General features: G+C 42.3%; 2 protein-coding genes across 3 annotated transcripts; both read right to left on the bottom strand.

Moving 5' to 3' along the window:
* Positions 1-188: 188 nt before the first annotated feature.
* f10 (coagulation factor X) lies at positions 189-13,325 on the bottom strand. Its single transcript, XM_086282479.1, has 9 exons — positions 13,168-13,325; positions 5,260-5,420; positions 5,036-5,060; positions 4,747-4,860; positions 3,658-3,789; positions 3,217-3,506; positions 2,806-2,923; positions 2,106-2,293; positions 189-1,202 (listed from the first exon to the last, which is right to left on the bottom strand). The coding sequence occupies exons 1-9, from the start codon at positions 13,226-13,228 to the stop codon at positions 780-782; spliced, it is 1,512 nt and encodes a 503-aa protein (XP_086138605.1). The 5' UTR covers positions 13,229-13,325; the 3' UTR covers positions 189-779.
* Positions 13,326-15,990: 2,665 nt separating this feature from the next.
* Positions 15,991-23,313, bottom strand: f7i (coagulation factor VIIi). 2 transcript variants are annotated; one of them, XM_086283143.1, is made up of 8 exons: positions 23,163-23,313; positions 22,502-22,662; positions 21,799-21,823; positions 21,296-21,409; positions 21,012-21,149; positions 20,577-20,692; positions 17,726-17,846; positions 15,991-16,793 (listed from the first exon to the last, which is right to left on the bottom strand). In XM_086283143.1, exons 1-8 carry the CDS (start codon positions 23,311-23,313, stop codon positions 16,183-16,185), a joined length of 1,437 nt encoding a protein of 478 aa, XP_086139269.1. In that variant the 3' UTR covers positions 15,991-16,182. The 2 variants fall into 2 exon arrangements, with proteins under 2 accessions (XP_086139269.1, XP_086139270.1); XM_086283144.1 differs by lacking the exon at positions 23,163-23,313 and adding an exon at positions 23,007-23,148.
* Between the last annotated feature and the right edge of the window lie 255 nt (positions 23,314-23,568).

The following is a 23,568-nucleotide window of genomic DNA, read 5'->3' as shown; positions in this document are numbered from 1 at the left end:
TTTATCCAGATCAAGTAATAAGATGGTTCTTTAAAACCATTGTGCCACAAATTTTACATTTTCTTGAGCAAAAACACAATTTTGTAAAACAACTTTTTTCCAAACTGTCACTGGAGATTCTTCCACCTTTTGAATTACTATTATAAATACAAGCTATACTTATCATTAAATGACATCAGGCTTCAACATGTTCTTATAGTTTGCTTTTATTTGCTTCATGTTCAGTTTAAAAGCTTGTTTCTATCAGTGACTCATGAAGCATACATGGAACAAAACATTGAATTGCTGAGATTATGAAATGCATTCTGTTTAAAAAAAATGTAATTATACTAAAAAAAATGTATTCAATCAAATTTCAGAGGATGTATCCTGTTTGAGATAGTATACATCTTTGATGGAAACAATCTCATGAGAAAGACTTACAGAAGAATCAGTGAACCAACCAGAACACGAAACATCTAAAGTGGAAATTAAGACCAAAATCAGAGCCCAGAGGAAATGATGGACTTGAATTGTTCAGAAATATGATGTCAGATGATTGCCCTGGAAAAATAAACATTAATACAAAATTAATGTTACATAAAATAAAATTAAAAATATAAAGGACCAAGAGTAGTACCCTGAGGAACCCCCAAATAATTACTGACTCTAATTCTGTTCGTCACAGGTAGGATTTGCAGCTCTTTGCAGCACTAGGATGAATAGGTTTCTCTGACTGTTCATTAGTGATTACATGAGTGGTGCAAAGTCTGGCCGATCTCTGCTCAGTGACAGATGTTTTACAGATAAAGCCTTGTTATTTGGGCATGGTTCCTCTTCATCCTGCTGCCGATCTTGTTTTTTTGGATCAGCGTCTTCATACCATCACGGATCCATTGAATGTACTTGGACACCTGGGTGTAAACACCATACTTGCCCTTGCGTGCACAGCCTTCACCCCAGCTCACGACGCCAGTGACAAAGTAGGTGTCACGGTAACGTGTGACATGAGGCCCGCCACTGTCACCTTGGCAGGCATCCTTGGCTATTGTGTCATAACCAGCACAAAACATACGCTGCGAGATACGTAAAGGAGTGGATTCGATGCAGGTTCGACGGTCCACATAAGGTACAGATAGGCGCTGCAAGATGCTGGATGGCTCCCGACCCTCGCCGAGACGTCCAAAACCGCTAACCATGCCATCCGGCTGCTGCATCAGGACCTGACAATAGAGGTAATCCATGTATGATTGTCATATAAACGTCACATAATCAAACAAATTTGGTAAATTCCTTTTTGGTTGTTTTTTCTTTTCTTTATGTTTCTTTCTTTCTTTTTTCTTTCTTTTTAAAAAAAATATGAACTAAAGATTAAGGCTGCATACACAAATGTTTTGCTCAACCAAACCTTTTTATAAGCTTCTCTGTTCAAGTATAAAATCTAGTTGTTTATCAATCGTCTGAAGTAATAGGAAAAAGTTTATTAAGCAAGATAAAACTTTTTGCTTTTACTAATTGCACCGTCACCTCAAAATTAGATTTTCCATTACATTTTGCATTATTGACATCAGGGGATTCTCAGAATTTTAGTGAGAAACAAAATAAAACTCATGTGGCACCAGCAGCAGTATCTGCATCCTCTTTGGCCTCATATGAGAAATCTATTATTAATCTAGGTGTGATGGATTCTCTAAAGCTCAATTCTCATGTGAACAGAGTGGTAAAACCCTGTTTTTTCCAGTTCTAGCTGTGGTTAAAAATTAAGCCTCCTTTGTCCAAACGTAACTTTGCTTTTATAACACCTTGTCTTAATCACCCAGGACTCGTTGCTCACCTACAGCTGATGCAAAATGCTGCAGCTCGCTTTTTATCTGCTGCAAGCAACATTATGTCAGTCCAATTTCACCTTCAGTTCACGGACTTCCAGTTCATTTACAAATCCAAGTCTCTTAATGATTGCACCCCCATTTTATCTATATCAGCTGCTACATCCATCTGTCCCACCTTGTTGTCTACGTCTCTATGCTCTCTTTTATGTTTGGTGTTACAACACTTTGGTCAGGCCTGTTATGTATAAATAAAAGTGATATGTAATGGTATAGTATGATATGATTTTAAAAATTCACCTTTTCAGCAAATTCTTGCTCAGGAATGCAGGCTGGCACAATGAACCTGCTGAATTTGATGGGTGTGGTTAATTTGATGAGTGCAATGTCATTGTGGTAGGTGTCTGCCTTGTACCCTCTGTGGGTGAGGATCGTGTCCACAATATGGTCAGCTTCAGTGCCCTCATTTACCAACCTGTCAAATTCACCTGAGTGCAGAGAAAAAGCAAAGATGTTCAGCGATGTTTTAATGAAAAATCATAGTAATTAAATTTTTTTACAGCATACAAAGCGCTTTGAAAACAGAACACTGTTAATCACGTCCCGATAAGGGACATGGCCTAAAACCTGTGCGTAACCAACAAAAAGTTCTAAACTGCACTATTTCTACCAACTTAAAAAAATGCACATAATAACCTCAGCATTGGTAATGTTCTATATTAAAAAATTGTAAGTGATCATTATTTCTTTTTTACAGAAGTTGACAAAAGGGTATATCTGTACCATATCTCATACTTTGAAAAAAATACCCACATTAAAATCTGTTATAAAATTTATCATATTAAATATACAATTGAAAAATATGTCATATGGACCATAAAGTTAAGTTAAAGATCATAAATTAGATTTATTACTTCTTAATAGGCATAAAGACATTATTACCTTAATGTGATGAACTAGAATTATATACGCAGGTTTACAATTGGTTCATCAAACCTACCGAGCCTCACGTTGAAGTAACGTGACTGGTTCATGCAGTGGGCAGCAGTCAGGATGATGTATTGATTGAGTATTGTTCCTCCACAAAACCCAATATTATCTTCATTCACAAGGAGAGCCTATGAGGACAAAAACAGCCACCCACCCCCCCAAAAATGAAAAAAACATTTGAATTGACAATATAAAACCTGTGCAGAGGTCTAAGACATGTGAAAATGAAGTTTAATGCTATGAACTCTTAGGTGTCAGCTGAGTATTGATAATGCCTTCTAGATGTTTACCCTGAGGGAATCATGTGATCGATTGAAGGTGATAGTATGGGTTAGGGTTACTTTTTACTGAAACAGAAACTGTATCTGGCAGGTAAGTTCTTAAATTATAATCCCAAAACGTTTTGTGAAAGAGTCTCTACCTGCCATGGGCATTGTCCTGGTGGACAGTCCTCCCCGTTGACAATACGAGTCATTTTCGCCATTTCAGACTGAATCATCTTTTCCAAATTAGGATAATGTGCCACGTTTTGGCTTTTGTTCTCAGACACTGAGGACATTGGACCAGCATCCTGGACATAAGGCTGTGTTGTTAAGTTGATGTTGCCGGTGCTGTTAAACTTAGTTATGTTCCCCTCTGTTATGTTTTTCCTCTCATACCAGAAAACAGTCCGAACGGCTTTGCTGCTGATGGCACCACATTTGTACGTTTCTGAAAGAGTTTGTATGGTAATGAGAGGTTGAGTTTTGGGACCAGAAGATTTCAACATTATGGTTTCCAAAGTCTGATCTGTGATCTAGGTGCTCTTTTACTGTTCTGCCATCTGAGTAAAAGACTATTCACATTCTTAAGCCTCTCTCACCGTTGGAGTGGCAGGATTTGTCATCTGATGCCAGGAAGTATCCATCAGCACAGAAGCAATGAATTCTTCTCTGTATCACATCGCAGAAATGTTCACAACCACCATTTTTGTCCTCACAGAGCTGAGGAATAACTGCAAAGACACAGACACAGTTAAGATAGATGGTGCCACTGTTAAAAAAACAAAGTAGGTTTCTGAAAAAACTTTTACATCGTCACAGATGTGCATGGTTTACAATTTGGAATGGTTGAGATTATGCTTAACATCTGAACAATTGCCAAACTGCCAGTATCCTGGTTATATTCATATCTATCCCTTCATACAGAATGTTCATCTACCCAAAGTCTGTGATCCTATGTAAGGGTAGGAACATAGAATGACCATGAAATCGAGAGTTTGGCTTTTATGATCTTCACCAAAATAGAAAAGTATGGCATCCGCATCACTGTTGACGCTGCCTAAATCTGTGTCAGTTTCTCACTCCCCTCACTTGTGAACAAGAAGATACTTGAAATCCTCCACTTAGGGCAGTAACTTATCCCTTACCCAGAGTGGGTGTTCCTCCCTTTTTCAGCACCTCCTTTCATCAGCCGGAACACAGAAAAGTTGTTATGGATGGGTCCACAATAACAATGACCCAAAACATGCTGACAATGCAGAAAGTGGCCACAGGAACCCTGCGTCCATGAAACAGCTCATGTTGTAACAGGGTCTTTGGTTCCTTTTCTTCTGCAGATTTTTACTATTGTTTACCATCCTACCTCAAGAAAGGTCAGGCTATCCCAGGAAAACTAGCGAGAGGAGGCTCAGCCAGCCATGTTTTTGTCCCCACTGCTATCTATACTGAAGTAATATAACCTCCAGAAAGGTTAGAAAACTCCTTCTGAAATGAGCAGTTTTCCCTTTTTGTGGCAATAGTTTTTTTCAGATAAGATACTGAAAATGGATGGGAGCTTTCAAACATTAGCAAAACTTGACCAAAACTTAACCATTACTAACCTTACAGTATATCTACAAGATTGTATTATTGACCAGAATAAGTTAATATGTTTTTCTGAAAGGCAGTAAGTGAAATTTGAAGTTCTTCACCAATTTCACAGTTGAAGCCCTTGTACCCTTCTTGGCAGTAGCAAGCGTAGCTGCCAATTCCATCTTTGCATTGGCCGCCATTAACACAGGGTGATGATATACATGCATCTCCATCTGTGGGACATGAACAGCAGATTGAAGCAAGTGTTTGACTGTAGTGGTCAAAGTACAAGGTTACATTTTAGCAGCTGTCCTCTTTCAGTTGGTAATTGTACATATATTCTAATGTCCTTTCAGGGTATTATTTGTAAAGTTTCAGCATTTCTAAGATTTTAATACAAAAACTTACCAATATACTTGGCCCAGAATTCATCCTGAAAAAACACAAAAGAAAATTAAATTGCTCAAAAGATCTAAAAGCCAGATTTTCCATCACTAAATAATAGTTAATAATGGAAAATACCATAATTTAGACATATGATTCCTAATATTTACAATAATCTTTTCTAATATTTCCTAAAATTTTGTAATGTTTGAGTGCAAATTTAAATGTATTAAAATAAAGGTTAATACAGTTTTTTCTTTGTCTTCAAATATCTCTCGCGCCTCTTCCCAGCTACAGCGCTCCTCCACACATTCTCTTTCCATGTTGCCTTTTTTCCACTCCTCAAAAATGCTGTTAGCTCGTATCCTTCGATTCAGCACTTGATTGGCCACTTGGCTGTCTAAGAAGACTGAGAAAAAAAATGTAAAACATTAAATTAAACATCGGTATTTAATTTAATGATTTCGTTTTAGTGCATTTTGAAAAAGTCATGAAGCAACACTTGAAGTGCCAGAAACACTTCTTCTAATGTCCACTTGAGGCTGGCTCCTAAAGTGAATGAGTCCCCATAGACACCCATGTTAAAATGTCCATCTTTACAGTTAAAATAACATATTTACAGTCTGATACAAATAACTCCTTTCTATAGCTAATTTTGCCCTTCATAACAGCTGCACACTTCCTTAAGTTTAACATGTTAACATAAAAAAGACACTGACAGTCTGTTGCAGGGCAAACACAGAGAGACAGACAACCATTCGCACTCACATTCATGTCTATGGGCAGCCCGCCCCTTCTGGAATATTCTTAATGTAATTACCTAACACAGTGGTTCCCAACCTCTTTTTGTTCGGCCCCCCTTTGTTTTACAAAAAAAATGTTCGCGCCCCCCCCCTCGCACGCGCACACACAAGCATGCACAAACACATCCTCCAACCACACACACACCCATACTTTGCTCCATTGCGGTTTATTTCACAGCTCAAACATTTAGTAAACAATTAAGCAAATACAAGTAATCTGCAATAAATTGCAGGTAGTAATAAAATAAACTACTCTCTTTTACGCTATGACCGCAGCTGCACGAGTATTTTTGAAAACGCAGTTGTTTCGTCAACGGCGTTTCAAATCACCGAAAACTGAGATTTTTTTAAAACTCCTTGGAATACAGAGTTCGTTGCAACGTCAAAGGTATGTGCCTTTTTTCACGTCATGCTGTGCGCCACGTTATTGTTTACATGGGATGAATTGCAGAATGACAGATAGAGACAAAATACTGTTAATCTGACTAGGTCTGACCTAACAGATAATATGACTTGCTGTGTCTTAATGGTTCTTATACCATTTCCATTGTCTATTTTCTACGGATTATCTATAGCTGAAGCTATATAGCTATTTATCTAAATAGCTGAAACTCTGGAAACTCTGGAGCACAAAGGCATTCATAGGCATTCATGTACTGTTTCCCAGTAGAACACACCCAGAACACCTCACCCTCAGCTGACTCCTTCTGATGTGGAGGATTACCATCTGTAATTTGAGACCTGCCAAATGACTGAATTTCTTACCCTATGGCTAAGGCTGAGCACAGCCACTCTTTGGAGAAAACTAATTTCTGCAACTGTGATCTGTTGGCCATTACCCAGTGCTAGTGGCCATAGATGAGGTTGGGAAGTAGGCTGCTGGTAAATTGCTCTCTCTCACTGATGGACCAGTGTGGTGCAGGGTCAATGTCTCCTCCCCTCACATGTGACACTCCAACCTTTCATTGCAGAGGACTATGGCTTCAGATGTGGAAGTGCTGATTCTCATACTGTCACGGTTCTGGGTCCGTTGGACCCAGCAATTGAGTTTATTATGTTTTGGTTTACTTTTGCATCATGGATTATTCTTTGTTTCTCTGGTACTTTGTGTTTCAGTTATCTTGGTGTTTTGGATTGTTTTCTCATTCTCTTGTTGTGATGATGTTTATTATTAGAGTTTCATGTTTCTGTTTATCCATGTTTTAGGAATTGTGGTTTTGTGGAGGTAAGCATCAACGACACAGAGCTCTCAGTTCTCACTCCTTCTTTATTCGCCTCCAACATCAACTGCGCATATCGCGCCACAAAACACAGGAACACACTTCCTATACACTGGGTGTGAGTGGAGCCCTCTAGTGGTCCACCACACATGCCCCCCCGAACACCCAGCAGAACTAGTCCAGGACCCGGGGCTTAAGCAAACGGCCGGAACGGCTGAACTGGGGGGGTGGGGAACTGACAGAGGGCAACCCAGCCCGGGAGCGAGGCTGGCACTGGCGGTCAGAAAAACCTGCAGACGACTCGGACTCCGTTGATTTTGGGTCGCTCCTGGGGAAAAAAAACAGAATCCATCAGCCCGGTGGCAGGTGGGCGGCCGCGGCGAGGGGCCTGGGCCGGGACCACCTGATCCTCTTGCAAAACGTGCAAGCTTAAGTCTGTCAACAGAGACAACTTCCTGCCGACCGCCAAAGTCCAAAATGAAATGTTTGTTGCCTGGTTTAAGAACCCTGTATGGCCCGTCATATGGTGGACGCAGCGGAGTCCTATGGGCATCGTGCCCGACGAAAACGAAACGAGCAGAGTCCAATGAACTCGGAACAAAAGTGTCAGGCAGGCAGTGGTGCACAGGACCAGGAACAGGAAATGAGTCTCTTGGGGGGTGAAAAGGCAACAAAGAGGTATCGAAACATGGGGGGGGGGGGGCTCTCAGGTAAGAATTCCCCGGGGACCCGGAGAGGCTGGCCGAGGACCAGTTCAGCTGGGGAAGCCCCGAGTTCTTCTTTAACGCAATCCCAGCAAAACCCAGCAAAACCCACGGAAGATGGTCGACCCAGTCGCCACTTGTTAAGGAAGCACGGAGCGCGGCCTTAAGTGACCGGTGAAACCGTTCGCACATCCCATTAGCTTGAGGGTGGTATGCTGTGGTGCGGTGGACCTTGACTCCCAGGCTGTCAGCCATAGCAGACCAAAGCTCGGAAACAAACTGGGGGCCCCTGTCCGAGGTAATGTCAGCAGGGGGGCCGAAACGTGAAACCCACGTTGACAAAAATGCCCTGGCCACCGTCGCCGCTGCCGTGGACGCCAGTGGTACCACCTCCGGCCACCTGGTTGTGCGGTCCACCACAGTCAAAAGGTGCGTGAAACCCTGTAACTGCGGCAAGGGACCAACCAGGTCCACATGAACGTGATCGAAACGCCTACCCGGGACACGGAAAGGTTCGAGGGGTGCCTGTGTGTGCCGGTGGATTTTTGAGCGTTGGCATGGGACACAAACCGCCGCCCATCCTTTCACCGTCTTGCGAAGGCCCGGCCAAACAAACCTGGCGCTGACCAGCTTGACCGAGGCCCGGACGCCGGGATGAGAGAGGGCATGCACCGAGTCAAAACCACGACGACGCCACGAAAGGGGAACCACCGGGCGGGGGCGGCCGACATACCGATGCCGACATACACCGGAGAAACCAACATGTGTGAGAGACAGTCAGCGACGTGATTGGACTTACCAGCCACATGCTGAATGTCTGTGGTAAACTCAGAAATGGCCGCCAACTGGCGCTGCTGGCGTGCGCTTCATGGGTCAGAGACCTTGGACATCGCAAACGTCAAAGGTTTGTGGTTAACGTACGCAGTAAAGTTGCGACCCTCGAGGAAAAAACGAAAATGTCGTGTCGCGAGGTGCAGGGCCAGCAACTCCCTGTCAAAAACACTGTACTTGTGTTCAGCATCCCGGAGCGTACGACTGAAAAAGGCAAGCGGTTGCCAGAGACCTGAAACCCGCTGTTCCAACACCCCACCCACTGCCACGTCAGAGGCGTCAGTGGTCAACGCGATTTCCGCCGACGGAAGCGGGTGGGCCAGCAGGGCGGCGTCAGCCAGCGCAGACTTGGCTGCGGAAAACGCACGGACGCGTTCTGGCAGCCAGTCAACCGGATCTTTGGCTGTTTTACCTTTTAAGGCAGCATAGAGTGGCTGTAGCAGGTGGGCAGCTCTGGGGAGAAAGCGGTTGTAAAAATTTATCATCCCCAAGAACTCCTGCAACGCTTTAACCGACGTGGGACGCGGGAAAGCCGAAACGGCCTGGACTCTGTCGGGCAACGGAACCACACCTTCAGCGGAAATGCGGTGCCCGAGGAAATCCAGAACAGGCAACCCAAACTGGCACTTGGAAGGGTTGATGATCAGGCCGTGCGCTGCCAAACGCTGGAAAACCTGGCGCAGATGGGACTCGTGCTGGCTCGCTGAGCAGCTGGCCACCAATATATCGTCCAGATAAACAAAAACGAACAGCAGCCCACGCAAAACGGAGTCCATCAGCCGCTGAAAGGTCTGGGCGGCACCTTTCAGGCCAAACGGCATGCGCAAAAACTCGAACAAGCCGAACGGGAACCTGGTGATACCCCCGCACCAAGTCAATTTTATAAAAAATCGACGTTCCGGCGAGAATGGCAAAAAAATCCTGAATGTGGGGGATGGGATAACGGTCATTCTCCGTGGCATTATTTAAACGGCGGAAATCTCCACATGGCCGCCAACGACCGTCCGATTTGGGCACCATGTGAAGCGGAGAGGCCCATGCACTGTTCGAACGCTGTACAATGCCAAGGCGCTCCATGGCTGCAAACTCTTCCCGAGCGACGGACAGTTTCGCGGGGTTGAGGCGGCGCGCGCGCGAACACCGGGGGCCCGACCGTGGGAATATAATGCTCAACCCCATGCTTCGTTACCGTGCTAGAGAAATTAGGGACAGACAGCGATGGGAACTCTAAAAGCAAACGCTGAAAAGCATCCCTGGAGGTCACTACATTAGCCCGAATCAGGGGCTCAGCGGCCCGAGTAAAACAGGGTAGCGAAGAAAACGAGAGAGCATCGATTAAACGCCTGTTAGCAACATCGACAAGTAGTCCATGAGCACACAGGAAATCAGCACCCCAAATAGGTACAGAGCTAGCGGCAACAACAAAGTTCCACTGGAAATCCCGGCCATGAAGACAAACAGTCACCAACCTTTCCCCAAACGTTTTGATGGGAGAGCCATTAGCTGCAATGAGCTGCGGCCCACAGTTCGCTGCTAGTCCGTCGGCAGCGGTAGGGGGAAGGAGGCTCTTCTGGGAGCCGGAGTCCACGAGAAAACGTCTCCCGGAGCGCGAGTCCTCTATGAAGAGCAGCCTTTCTGTATTGCCAGCGGTCGCGGCTGCTACGGCGCGCTGGCGGGTCCATTTCCCTGGGCCCTGAAAGCGCAAGGCGGCAGGCAGCGACGCGCTCTGTCGCCAAAATGCTGATGGTAGAAACAGATGCTCTTTCCGCGGTGCCGGCGTGTAGCAATCCCTGCCGTCAGCAAGGGGGCGGATGCTCCGGGGGAGGCAGGTGGAGGCGTGGAAGGTGCCGCTGGCGTGTCCGTAGCCAGGGCGTGAACGTCGAAAGTGCGGCTAGCCAGGAGAATGCGATCCGCTTCTTCAGCCAGGGAGCGATAATCCTTCGCAGGCAGAAGCGGAGAGTTCGTGAGGACAGCTCTCACGGCGGCCGGTAGTTGGCGGAGGAAGAGGTGCACGAAGAGGAAACCACTGTCATCCGGCCCGAGCAACGATAGCATGTTCTCCATGAGCTCGAGCGCGGTAACACCACCCAAGCCTGACAGGTTGAGGAGCTTTTCGGCTCGTTCGGCGTCGGAGAGGGCATAGCGCCGAAGAAGCGGGTCTTTGAGGGCGGCGTATTTCCCTTGGGCGGGTGGGTCCCGGAGGAGCGCCATCGCGCAACGGGTGGCCAGCGGGTCGAGCGAGGCCACCACATGGTGATACTTCGTGTCGTCAGCCGAGATGCCGCGAAGGGCGAACTGAACCTCCACGTGTACAAACCATGACGGGGGGTCATGGAGCCAAAAGTCCGGCAGTTTCAGCGCCACAGCGAACGTAGCTGCAACAGGAGGCGGAGGTCCGGCGGCCGCTGATGCATCCATAGCGGAGTCTGCGTTATCTACGGCCCGTTGCATGCTCGAGTCAGGGGTCACCAATGTGGAGGTAAGCATCAACGACACAGAGCTCTCAGTTCTCACTCCTTCTTTATTTGTCTCCAACATCAACTGCGCATATCGCGCCACAAAACACAGGAACACACTTCCTATACACTGGGTGTGAGTGGAGCCCTCTAGTGGTCCACCACAGTTTCATGTATTTTCTGTCCGTGTCTTTTAGTAGTGTTTCATGTTTCCTGTGTTATTGTGAAAGTCTTTGTCTTAGGTTAGTGTGTGCAGCTTTGTTTCCCCCTGTCTCGTTAGCCCTGATCTCTCCCAGCTGTGTCTCCCTCCTGTTGCCCATTCCCTCATTACTACCCTGTGTACATAAGCCCTGTGTTTTCCCATGCTCTGTGTCGTTTTGTACCCTCAGACCCTGCCTGTGTGTTCCAGTTAGTGTTTTCATGTTTGATTTCTGTTTTGTTGGTGCCAGCAATAAAGCTGTGGTTTTCAGTTATATTTCCGTCTCAGAGTCCTGCACTTGGATCCACATCTCCACCTCCCCGCACACAGAGCCCTGACACATACCCGCTGCTTCACAATCAACTGAAAACCACCTGATGAAGCCAACATAGGCTGCAAAAGCAGAGATGAGATTCTGAGACCAACAAAATGGAAGTTTACCGCCACCCGACTAAACCCACAAATTCTTTCCATTAAAACTACAAATATAATCATTGACAAAGGGTTTGCCTGGCAGAGTCCTACATGCGACGGGAATGAGTTTAAAGAGGCATTTTGGACTAAACTGCTGCAATGGTTATGCAGGGAACTGCTTTGTACCTCCTGTTGACAAACACACATTCACCAGCTGGGCTCACGTCCTCATTTTAGGTTTGACAGCGTTTTAGTAGATAAAGGTGAACTGCCTGGATGTGAATTGTGCTGTAGTTTGGGGAAGGCCTCGAAAGGGAATGGCAGCAGCTCCTAGCAGATCCCATCTTTCAAACCATCTGTCTTCTCTGTCCAAAATGTGAACATTGGCATCCTCAAATGAGCGACCTTTGTCTTTTAGATGCAGATGGACTGCTAAGTGAACAAAGCCATCTATGTCCACTGTGAAAGACCATCTTTGAACAGAGGTGGTGGCTTACGACACCAACTGTCTGCCATTTATAATCCAGTCTTGAGATCCCTTCCCAGACGCCTTAACGCCCACTCACAGCCTGGGTCATCTGACCTCAGGAAATCACATCATAGGGTGGGGCCAGGTTTCCCAATGAGCTCACCTGAAATCTTGGCTGATTGTGACCCACACCCGTTTTCACACCTTGGCTCGTGTGATTAGGATCATTAGGAGGTCCATTGTCCCTCTTGGGGGACACTGCGAAAGGGCTTAAATCTGGGATTCTCCACCATTTGACCCTAGAACTGAAGAAGCTTCTTCAGGATGAGAGGCGAAACGTCTTGTAGCAACTTAAAGAAGTCCAGACACTTTTCTTTCCAGGCTCCTTAGACCATAATACCAAAAAGTCAAAACTTTAAAAGTGAACTTCAATCCATTTATGTGATAGAAGCTATATTTATCTTTTATATACAGCTAGTCTTCAAAACCCTAAAGACCAGATAAACACATATCTTAAATGTGGTGTAAAGAAGCAGTAAAATGGTACAAATATGGTAATTAACCATACTAGCATAACAACAAACTAGCATAACAGCTAAAATGCTTGTGCTGCAGCAAAATGTCCAGAAACCAATAAGTGATGTCATAGTGGCTATGTGCAGGTTCCGTATAGGCATCTTCTTACCCTTTCTTTTTTGTTTTTGCTTTATTTAGTATTTTCACAAATAAATCAGAAGTTTTTATATTGTTATTTATACAATTATTGTTCAAAAGTCCATTTTCAATGATAAAGAAAATTATGATGATTTAGTAGAGTATTTCCCGTGTGGCATGCATGCTGCTGTCATGCTGACATCACACACAACACACCAAACACACGGGGTGGGGTCACGTGTCACCTGCCATCTGTCAATCACCCTCACCCACAACACCCCCTCTAAAAAACCCAATGCATTCAACATAGTGGTATTTCTTTCTCTCTCAGCTTAAACACCATATTCTTCCCCACTTCTATGATGTGTCATTGTTAAAAGCTAAACATACAGTTTTATAAACATACCATGAGCAGCAGCCAGATGAAAGAACAGGAGTCCCAGGGACAGACGTATACACCAGAACATGGTCCTAGATGTTTATGAGATCAGCCTGGAAAACCCTCTGTGTTGAGTGGAGTAATGGAGTCTGAATGTAGAGATAAGATAGCCGAGAGGAGGGGAGGTGTAGAGGGTAACGACCTCTATGGAGAGGGAGGGGGACGGAGTGTTTAAACTGACTGATTGAGCTAGTTGGGTTTTAACTGAGTCATCAAAACTTCAAGGGAGAACTGCAAGTCCCAGATAGCACTGCTGAAAGTAAAATCCTCCAATCATGGAGGTTGCCCCTCTGGCAACCACGCCAAAGAATGTTTAGTATGACTTCCAGCATGAAATTTATCATGACACAGCCAATCAGATTTTAAAGAGCTCCTGTTATGCTTATGCCCAGTTTTGTATGTTTTTTTATGGGACTAGATAATACATAATGGATAACACAAAGCTATCATTATCCTCACTACATGTGCGCTTTCCTCTAATTGGCTAACTACTGGAAGCAAATAGATGGGCAGGAAGGAGTCATTGTCAGCTGCATAGTCTGTAGTAAGTGGAGTTGCTGTGCCTATAATAAATAAACATATAAGGAGCACCAAAGTTTCACATGTGAGTACTTTATAATTTAGTGCTTTGGTTTGTGGCTTGATCTCCAAACTGTATGTCAACACATCCTTAGCAAGATACTTAACCCCAGTTGGCCCCAGATCCATCAGACCCCATCCATCAGAGTGTGAATGCATGAATTTCAGTCCTTAGGCATAGTAAAAAGCAATTGTGTGAATGTAGCAGTAACAAAGTGCTTTGAGTACTCAAATTGAGCAAAAAAAAAAAAAGTACCAGTCAAGTCAAGCACCAACATGGTTGAAAAAGACTTTGCTGTGAACAGGATCAGGCCAGGTCAAAGGTTTTAGTCTGTTGAACCTTAACCGTCTGTGAAGGTTCTCATTCATCCAGGTCATCATAGTCTAAGGAGCTTGCAAAGAAAAGTGTCTGGACTTCTTTAAGTTGCTTGAAGACATTTCACCTCTCATCCTGAAGAAGCTTCTCGGATGAGAGGTGAGATGTCTTCAAGCAACTTAAAGTCCAGACACTTTTCTTTGCAAGCTCCTTAGACTTGAACCTTAACCCTTGCTGTACTGACCGTCATGGATATATGAAATACAGAAAAAGGCAATGGCATCATCAGAACAGCTGCTCGGGTGGTGCTGTCTACATCCAAAGGTCTTCCAAAATCCAGTATTAAAAAGTTGAAGCTTTTTTGACAACATAAAAGACTGGATCAGTGCACGTCATAGAGGACACAACAGGAGGTCTCATAAAGACCCAGCTTTAAGACTATATCCACATCTGTACACCAACACCAAAATGCTGTTTCTTTGGAGTAAGCCAAAAAAAATTTGGAGTATTGTGTGGACTCCTGTCCCAATGGGTGAAGTGGTTGTTTATCTATTGCAAAATGAGACAGTCAAGCTGCACGTGCTGCTTTTCATGAAACACAGAAAGGAGAGAAGACAAGAGAACCAACAGATTGTCAGAGATAAAAACAAGAGAAGCTGGTGAACTGTGAGCTGTCATGCTAATCATTATACTCTGGAAGTAAAGTAGTATCTGTTGCAGCTGTCGAGCTCTGTTCCCCTACTATGTGTAGTTACATTTCTGGTAAGAGCAAGTATAAGCAACTACGTGAGGTGTAAAACTATGTTGTAGATTTAACCAAGGATTTATAAAACATAAGGGGATTCATAGGGAAGCAAGTTGTCAGCCACAAGGTAGCCATGCTGGTAAATCCTTCATTCAGAAAGTCACGAAACTAGAGACCAATACCATAAACTCAACAGGAAAGTGCACACTGAGCTCAGAAGATAAGTGATCCGCAGGCTCGTGTTCTTGTGTTCTTATAGACTTCCATACTGTCAGAACCTGAGGGGTTGTTTACTGCTGGTCATTAGAAAAAATGCAGGTTTATTTTGTCGTAATCATCAACAGTCTGGATCATTAAATTCCTTGCAGTCAACAGGGAACACTGAATAGTATGAAAGACAAAATTTTAATAAAAGGCACAAAATATCTTGTCTGTATTTGCATAACTCATCTGCCCAGTTCACTATGATTAACCTTTAATAAGCAATTGTCAGCAAGTAAGGTTGGTAGCTTAGTCTGGTTTTGAGTGTTTGAGAAGTTAAAGATATTTTCCAAAGGATGAGCTCAAAGCTGCATTATTGGCTTCTCTGGATATCTTTAATATCTAGCTCACATGTGAACCACATTTATAAACAAGGTTGGACTCTAATAGGAACTCGGAGGGCACCGTGTCTATGGTCAGAGCCTAGTAGAAAACCCATCAACAGATAAATCCAGAACCTGGCAGCAGTATGCAAGGAAATTAAGTTTTAGACATTAAATCATGAAAAACAAGACACTTATTACACTTTTGTAAAAGTTTGTGCAGCTTCCTCACACACTCAGGCCTGAAGAATTTGTTTCACCTCACTTTTAGATGGGGTACAGTAAATGAGGAGATTTCTTTTAAAACTCTGACTCAGTGCGGAGGTTGTTGAATGGCAGCCAATCAGCTCAGCGCTCTTAGTGGGGCGAGTATTGGATGTCCACAGTCCAAACTAACGTGTATTGACTCTGCAGCTTAGAAAAACAAATGTTCAGTTATTACTGGGATTAAAGGGCTTTTAAAACACAATACCATGATCATCTGGAATGCAGCTGGAGAAGGTGGACACATGATAACAGAAAGGCATGTTAAGAGTTTATATTACCCACAAAGATGAGCCACAGAGTTCTTTGACAGTAACATTTATTCTGCTTCTCTCCATTTTTTAACATTTTCAAGAAAACCATATGGAAATACTTCACTTTTAACATTTCAGCCAAACAAACCAGACAAGACCAGGAAGATCAATGAAAGCATTTTAGTGATAACGTTTCAAATTTTTCAGAAAAGAAATAAACAACAAAGAAAAATAAATCTCCTAATTTCTTTTCTGTTCCACCATTATGAGAGAATGTGACGGTGACGATGGTGGATTTTTCATGGTCTTCTCCACCCACTCCACAAAATTGGCCATGTTGGTATACACCGCAAAATACCCAGCCCCACAACCACGTCCCCAGCCAACCACACCAGTCAGAAAGTGGGTGGAGCCAAACAGCGACACCAGTGGGCTGCCATCATCTCCACGGCAACTCTCCTGGCGTCCTTCCAGATATCCGGCGCACAGCATGTTTTCAGTGAGGTTGAACTTGGCTCTCAGGGAGCACATGGAGTTCTGGAGGATGGGGACTGGCGTCATGCGGAGGACAGGGGAAACCAGGGCACCTAGAGTCTTACCATTGCCCCCTGTTGTCCTCTTGCCCCAGCCAGACACAGTGTGGTAACGTTGTAGCAACAGCTCCCGCGTTGCAAAATCTTTAGTGGGCAGGCAGATAGGGATGATGTGTTGGCTCAAGTTGACAGCATGGCTCAACTGCAGCAAGGCAATGTCACTGTCACCTGTCGCTGAGACGTAACTATCATGGGCAATTGCCAAAGAAACAGGTATCTCCTGTTCTGTGCCTTCTTCCACATCCAAATTATATTCCCCTGGTGACACAGACCAGAGTTAGAGAAAGCCAAGTTTTACAAAATAACCAATAAATAAATAAATAAATAAATCCTATAATTAAAAAAATATTAGGAAAAAAAGGATCAAAAAACAACTTTACAAAAACCCATACCAAATAATTTCCACAAAACTTAATGATGGGAAACACATTGTAAAAAATAAATGAGTGCAAACCCCTTTAGAAAATAATTGATAGTGAAATTATGAACTAACGTACAAGATTTATTAGATCAAATCATTTTTAAAATAATTAACAAAAGTACACAATAAAAAACTCTAAAAACTACAAACAACTAAAAAAATATATTTTTCAAGACAGTAACCAATATTTTCATCTCAATTCAACAAATTAATGAAAGTAAAAGCTAACTTTAAAAGAATAACATTTAGATGTTAAATTAATGTATCAAAATACTCCATATGGAAAAGATATATATAAATCGTACAAAGTTTGTATCTGTTGTGTGAAACTTGTATGAAAAGCATACAAGAGTGAAAACAGATATAAGATCCCTTGAAAAATTATATAATGAAACTTGTATGTTTTGGATACTTACTAAAACAATATAAGAAAGTAAAGAGAAAGTGACCACTTTCATGAGTACATCACATAAGCCTTATATGATTCACTATATGAAGCAAGCTAAAGCTGATGCAAGTCTTTGCATCAAGTTTTTCCTATTTCTTCCCCAATAGGGGCAAAATAGTTTTATAAGTATGTTTTGCAAAGTAGCACATTAACGCCATTGCAATATCAATTTTTACTTTTAGAAATAATGTCACAGGCAATTAAAGGCAGTGACAAATAACTTTAAAAGCCAATTTGATAACTTAAAACAAGTTAATGATATTTAAATTTTACATTTTATTAGAAACTGGTCTGATATGTTAGCGATGCAAATGAGTTTACCTGCTACCACAGTCAGGTTTTGGGGGTCATGGCCATGGATGCAATGTGCAGCAGTGATGACCCACTTTGGATGGATGAGAACACCTCCACAGTGAGCTTTTGCATTTAACTGAACCAGAACCTAATAAAAAAACAAGGTTACATTAACTATAAGATAGAAACTATTTCCCAGGATAAAAATCAAACCTGAGACTAAAAACAATATTTATTTTCATATATCATTTGTGTATTATTGTAATTTATTGCATTAATGTATCATTTAAACTATGTTATGCTTTTCTACCATACCCACTTGACTGTGGTTCAAAAATTTGGTTAGTCTCTACTGAACATGTAAATTTGTCCAGGTTTACAGCAGAAATAAACAGAGGAAATGTTTACAGCATTTACATATTTTCTTCTCAAAAACTGTACAGGGTGTTTTTAAAGATAAGCAGTGTTGGGACTAACGCGTTATTAAGTAACGCGTTACAGTAACTACGTTATTATTGTGGTAACGAGCACGGTAACTAGTTATTATGCCAAAACCAGGAACGCGTTAGTCGTTACTGGGATTTAAATAGGCTCGTTATTCGTTACTTCGTGTGGTGGCTATCGCGGAGCTTCCACAGATTCAATAACATTAGCAAGTGGTGGAAGCCAGCAGGTGGATGAAGGAAAAGGGAGGCAAGAGGAGAGACCCGAAGCAGCCGCCGGTCCGAGAGTGTCAGGTGAACTGAACTTCAGGTAAGAAGTTATGACCTGCAGTCTCTCTGGGTCAGATATGAACCAAGTTTAGATGGAGTTTATTTTCGTTATGCGGACTTTTTCGTACTGCATGCTAGCTAGCATGATGGAGTTTCTATACAGCTGGGTGGTGCTATGTTACTGATGCTGAACTTTATTTTGTTCATAAAGTTAATTATTAGAGTTGCCAACCGTCCTGTAAAAAACAGAATCATCTCGTATTCAGAGAAAATATTACGCGTTTCTTATTGAGGTGAAAAGGAACAGTTACAATGAAAAAGACACAAAGCTGGAGTTACTCTGTGTTTACGCTGCACAGCTGCCTCTTCTTCTCTCATTCTCTCACCCTCCCTCTCCTGTTTCTACTTCAATCATGAAACTGATCAATGATCAGCTGATCGGCTTTTCTCTCTTGTTTATTTATCGCCCACTTTGCGCCAGAAAGAGGAAACCAGCGGATGTCGCGCTAAACAACAGCAGCATGTTTAAGCTTGATCAGCTGTTGTTAGAATTTATTTATTACTTTCTACTATCAGCTGATGTTTGCTGGAGCCACAGCTGTAAAGCTGCTAGTCATGATGTCGGTTTGGATATGTGGTGAGAGGGAAACATGAAGATGAAACCAGGAGATGTCCTTACTGAATCATCAGAGCTGAACAGGTGATGGAGAAACAGGTTTACCTTTTAGGTGACATGAATGAGTTGAAGGGAAGTTATGAACTGTTTCTGAGAGACAAATAACACCAGGATCCTTTTTCTACGTAGCTGACAGCTGGTAACTGTGCAGGGGCGGGTCTAGCAAAATTTTGCCAGGGGGGCATGTAGGGCATTAACGGGGAAAGGGGGGCACAAAGAAATACTTTCTTATTCTCATTTACAATGTCTCACTTTTAAAAAAATAATTATCTGAATCTTACAACAAACGATTGATAGATTGATGCATATATACCATCAGAACAGTGTACATCATTGTCACAACAGTGTTTATTTTCATTCAAAGGCTTTATGATTTTTCCTATAATGGTGGGCCGGTCTCTAGTCAAATTCCCCGGGATGATTTTTTTGTCCCAGTCCAGCCCTGTATGCAGCTCATCTGCAGTCTGGTGTTACCTACATCTTCCTATTCAGAAGGCAGAATTTCCGAGTTCTGAGTACAATCGAAAGCACCACGACTGCAGTTTTTGTGTTGGATGTAAAAAGCAGGCTAGAATCATGCGGCGGTCAACGACGGTCCAGGCGTGGGATTTCTCTCATGGAAGTGTGCACATTATTTTTTTCCTTTCTATTGGTAGGTGGCACAGTGCACTTGTGGCAAGTAAGCAAGCTAGAAGACTGGCAGTCTGGCTGGGTATCCAGTTACGGAAGCAACACATTAACAAGAGAATTCTGAGTAAAACCAAAGTTACTTTCCCTAGTAACTAGTTACTCTGAAAGTAACGAGTAACTTGAAGTAACTGAGTTACTTTTGATAGAAGTAACTAGTAATGGAACTAAGTTACTAATTTAAAGTAACTTACCCAACACTGAAGCTAAGTCGCCTACTTAAGTTGTATAAAGCTTGAATTATGCATTAACATAGTCATCAAAAGTTCAAACTGTCCACTGTCAAGTTGACATTTCCACTTTAACACAAGATGTTTGAATTGTTGACAAATTTTGGCAATGTTACTGCTACGTAGAAGACAATCCCTCTAGGACAGGGGTGTCAAACTCCAGGCCTCGAGTGCCGGTGTCCTGCAGGTTTTAGATCTCACCCTGGGTTAACACACCTGAATCAAATGATTAGTTCATTACCAGGCCTCTAGAGAACTTCAAGAAATGCTGAGGAGTCATTTAGCCCTTTAAATCAGCTGTGTTGGATCATGGACACATCTAAAACCTCCAGGACATCGGCCCTCGAGGCCTGGAGTTGCCTACCCCTGCTCTAGGACATGGGTGTCAAACTCCAGTCCTCGAGGGCCGATGTCCCAACTGTAACACATCTGAACACAATTAGTAGGTCATTAGCAAGACTCTGTAGGCTTGATTCCATCAAGTAAACTCATGCAGCTCATGAGTGAATGGTGCAATGAAAACACCCATGATGAAACAATCAGTTTGATCACTCATATAAAGCAGTGTTTACCTGCCAAGGACAGTTTCCTTTGGGACAGTGGTAAGTCCCCACCATCCTTGGAGTAATCACTGCAGTCTGGTTTTGTCCAATTTCTGGTGGAGCCACCTGACCACATGGATACTCCACTGTAACACAAATGCAACCGCACAACTACTTAATCCTCTGAGATGTAAAGTAACTGATAATCAACTTAACGTCTTCCCCAAGAAATTCAGAAGCAATCAATCAGTCATTCCCGTAATGAGACATCATGTGACTACCTTTAAATGAGACGATTAAATTGACAGACATTAAGTTTGGGGTCGAATAGTTTTGATCATATCAGTCAAGTGTATCTATTATAAAAGGATTTGATGGCTGATCAATAAAGGATTTCACATCGTGATCAGGGTAAAAATAATGAAGCTGAAGCTCTTAATGGAGGTAGTCCTGCAACATTTCTACCATTGGGGACACAGTGTCGTCCATCGTCTCCCAGCACGTATCCATCAGCACAGTAACATCGACGTCTAGATCCTGAGCCATCACAGAACTGCTCACAGCGCCCGTTTAGGTAAAGGCACTTCAGGGTATCTTCAAAGACTGAGAAAATCAAAATCATTTGTTTAAAGCTTTAAAGTTTTTTTATTTAGGGATAAATACCAGGGAAATAAAAGTATATGGGTTTAAATTCAGCAATTTTCTGTAAATCTTCATATAAAATTAATTTTAACCAACTTATTTCTTACCTGTCTGACAGTATCGTCCTTCAAACCCATCGAGACACTGACATTTTTGGCTATTTCCCAGATTAATGCATGTCCCATTATTATGACATGGGTTGATTAGGCAGGGGTCACGACCTTACAGAAGAGTTATAATGATAATGTCAGATTTATCAAAGTGATTAAATGAAAGCAAGAAAATTTGATTTACTTTTGTGGAAAGAAAAATTCCCTGCACTGCGTCCACTGGCTTGGAGATGTGCTTGGGATCATTGTCCTGTTTCATGACCCTGTGAGACAGCTAGCCTCACACTCAACCCTTGAATACTTTGGATTTCGAAGGAGTTCACGATCGACTCAATGACTCCAATGTGTCCAAATCATCAGTCGTCTATCACTGGCTTGAAATCTGATGTGTTTGTGCTGATATGTTGTTTTTGATTTTTGGCCAACCATCTCTACTTTGGTCTCACCTGTCATATGTGCGTACGTAACACAAACAAATTTAAAATCAAAATGTTACTTACCATCATATGACTGCCAAAACCGCATCTAAAGAAAGAAATATTAAATAACTTTCATATTTATTTATTTATTTATTTTGATCGGTAAATTAGTGATAAACATTGTAGTGTATTAAACAACAGTTTGAGTTTTTTTAGGTTTCTGTAGCGTCTGTGCTCATTTTGACTAAGTATCAGCAGGCGGATCATTTCCATTCTGAAAAAGAGTGTTGTATAAAGTTGGAGCAAAAGATTTGTTTAATATGCAACACATGCCAGAGGTCTAATTTAATAATCATCTTTAATCATCATTGACAGTTTGGTCAGTTTACCTGTAGAATTTTGTTGTCACTTATGTTTTCAAACTAAGGCAAAATTATAAGGCTGAATAATTTAGTTTCTAAAATTTTATGTTTTATAAATTCAAAATGATTTTAGCCTGTATCCTGTTAGCAGAAGGCCAGAAAATGACATGCTGATTAACATTATGGGATAATGGTCCACTTGACAGTCATATCTTATTAGAATTTATTTTGGGTTAATGCAACCACAAGGGACAGGACTGGGGGATAGAAAAGGGGGGAAAAGAAAAAAGCTGGGGAGAAAGTTAACAGAAGAAGACGGAAAGAAAAGAAAAGTATGACAGCCTAAGGAGGTCCACCACAGGGACTTTTTACTTCTATTTCTTCTTCTAGTTTTACTTCTTTTAAACATCAGTGTGTCTGACCGTCTGATCTTCATCCTCAAACACCTCCCGAGCCTCTTCATAGCTGCAGATCTCCTCAATGCATTCCCTCTCCAGATTTCCCTGTTTTACCTCCTCAAACAAGCTATTTGCTCGTCGCCAGCGCTGCAGGACTAAGTTGGCCTCATGCTTCTCCACAAACACTGGAAGGGCGGGTTGCAAAGATTGAGGGTTTTTTTTCAATAAAATCATTTAAATGTACAAAGTGGAGTGTCATGTATGAACAATTACATACTTGCATGTGTGAGAATATAAGTTTATAGCACGAAATGTAAGAATTAATAATAAAGTATTCAATTTTTGAAAGAAATAATAATGAGCTAACAGTGATCATTTAACCAGTAAAAATTGAAAAAGCTTAACCCTTAAATGAAAATAACTAAACCAGCAAAACAGTTGTTTTCTGTCAATCAATTAAAGAAACATTAGACACATCTGCTTTGCATTTTTCTAAAAACACAAAAAAATACACATAAAAATATATTACCTGCCAGTCTGTGACATTTCTTCAACCATCCACAAAGTTCAGATTTTATCATAAGTTAAGCTTTTCATTTTAGGTTTCTCGATGGAATTAGAAGATGTGTAAAACTGCTCCCAATTGAGGTTATTTTTGATTGTTATTTTCTCTAAAGGAACCAACCTGCAGCAGCAGCGGTGCCCCACAGTAGAGTCCAGATGATGCAGCAGCCCTTCAGCAGCATGTTGACCAGATTCAGAGTGTTTGCCAGAAAACAGGGGTTTTCAAGATGAGGGGGCAGGGAATATTTATATAGTCCACGCCCACTGATCATGTGCTCTGCTTTAACGGTCGGTAAATAAAACCTAGGAGGAAATCTCATTCCCTCTATACAATCATTTCCATTAAGGCTACAGTATTCATGAATCTCACACACTGACAATTTTAAAAATATAAATGTGGAGATAACTCAGAGTCAAAGAGTCTCAGTAATTGTGATATTCTGACACTTGAATATTCTTTTGGAATCCACCAAATTTAACACTGTGTTTTCTACACATTATTTATTTCAGGTCCCGTGTTCTGGTTT

The sequence above is a fragment of the Aulonocara sp. 'chitande type north' Nkhata Bay genome, linkage group LG23, assembly GCF_057382095.1.
Source record: "Aulonocara sp. 'chitande type north' Nkhata Bay isolate Kocher_YH1m ecotype deep benthic linkage group LG23, A_spYH_male_GT1.1, whole genome shotgun sequence".
In the NCBI taxonomy this organism is placed as follows: Eukaryota; Metazoa; Chordata; class Actinopteri; order Cichliformes; family Cichlidae; genus Aulonocara; species Aulonocara sp. 'chitande type north' Nkhata Bay.
Note: the sequence above shows the minus strand (reverse complement) of the source record. Positions and strands in the feature narration are given on the sequence as shown.

Coding starts and splice junctions, on each gene's coding strand:
- f10 (XM_086282479.1), bottom strand. CDS start 13,228: ATGTTCTGGTGTATACGTCTGTCCCTGGGACTCCTGTTCTTTCATCTG. Junction 5,421..13,167: donor TCATCTGGCTGCTGCTCATG/GTATGTTTATAA, acceptor TTTTTTTCTCAG/TCTTCTTAGACAGCCAAGTG. Junction 5,061..5,259: donor TTGAAGACAAAGAAAAAACT/GTATTAACCTTT, acceptor GTGTTTTTTCAG/GATGAATTCTGGGCCAAGTA.
- f7i (XM_086283143.1), bottom strand. CDS start 23,313: ATGATCAGTGGGCGTGGACTATATAAATATTCCCTGCCCCCTCATCTT. Junction 22,663..23,162: donor GGGCACCGCTGCTGCTGCAG/GTTGGTTCCTTT, acceptor CCGCCCTTCCAG/TGTTTGTGGAGAAGCATGAG. Junction 21,410..21,798: donor GTTTTGGCAGTCATATGATG/GTAAGTAACATT, acceptor CTCTTCTGTAAG/GTCGTGACCCCTGCCTAATC.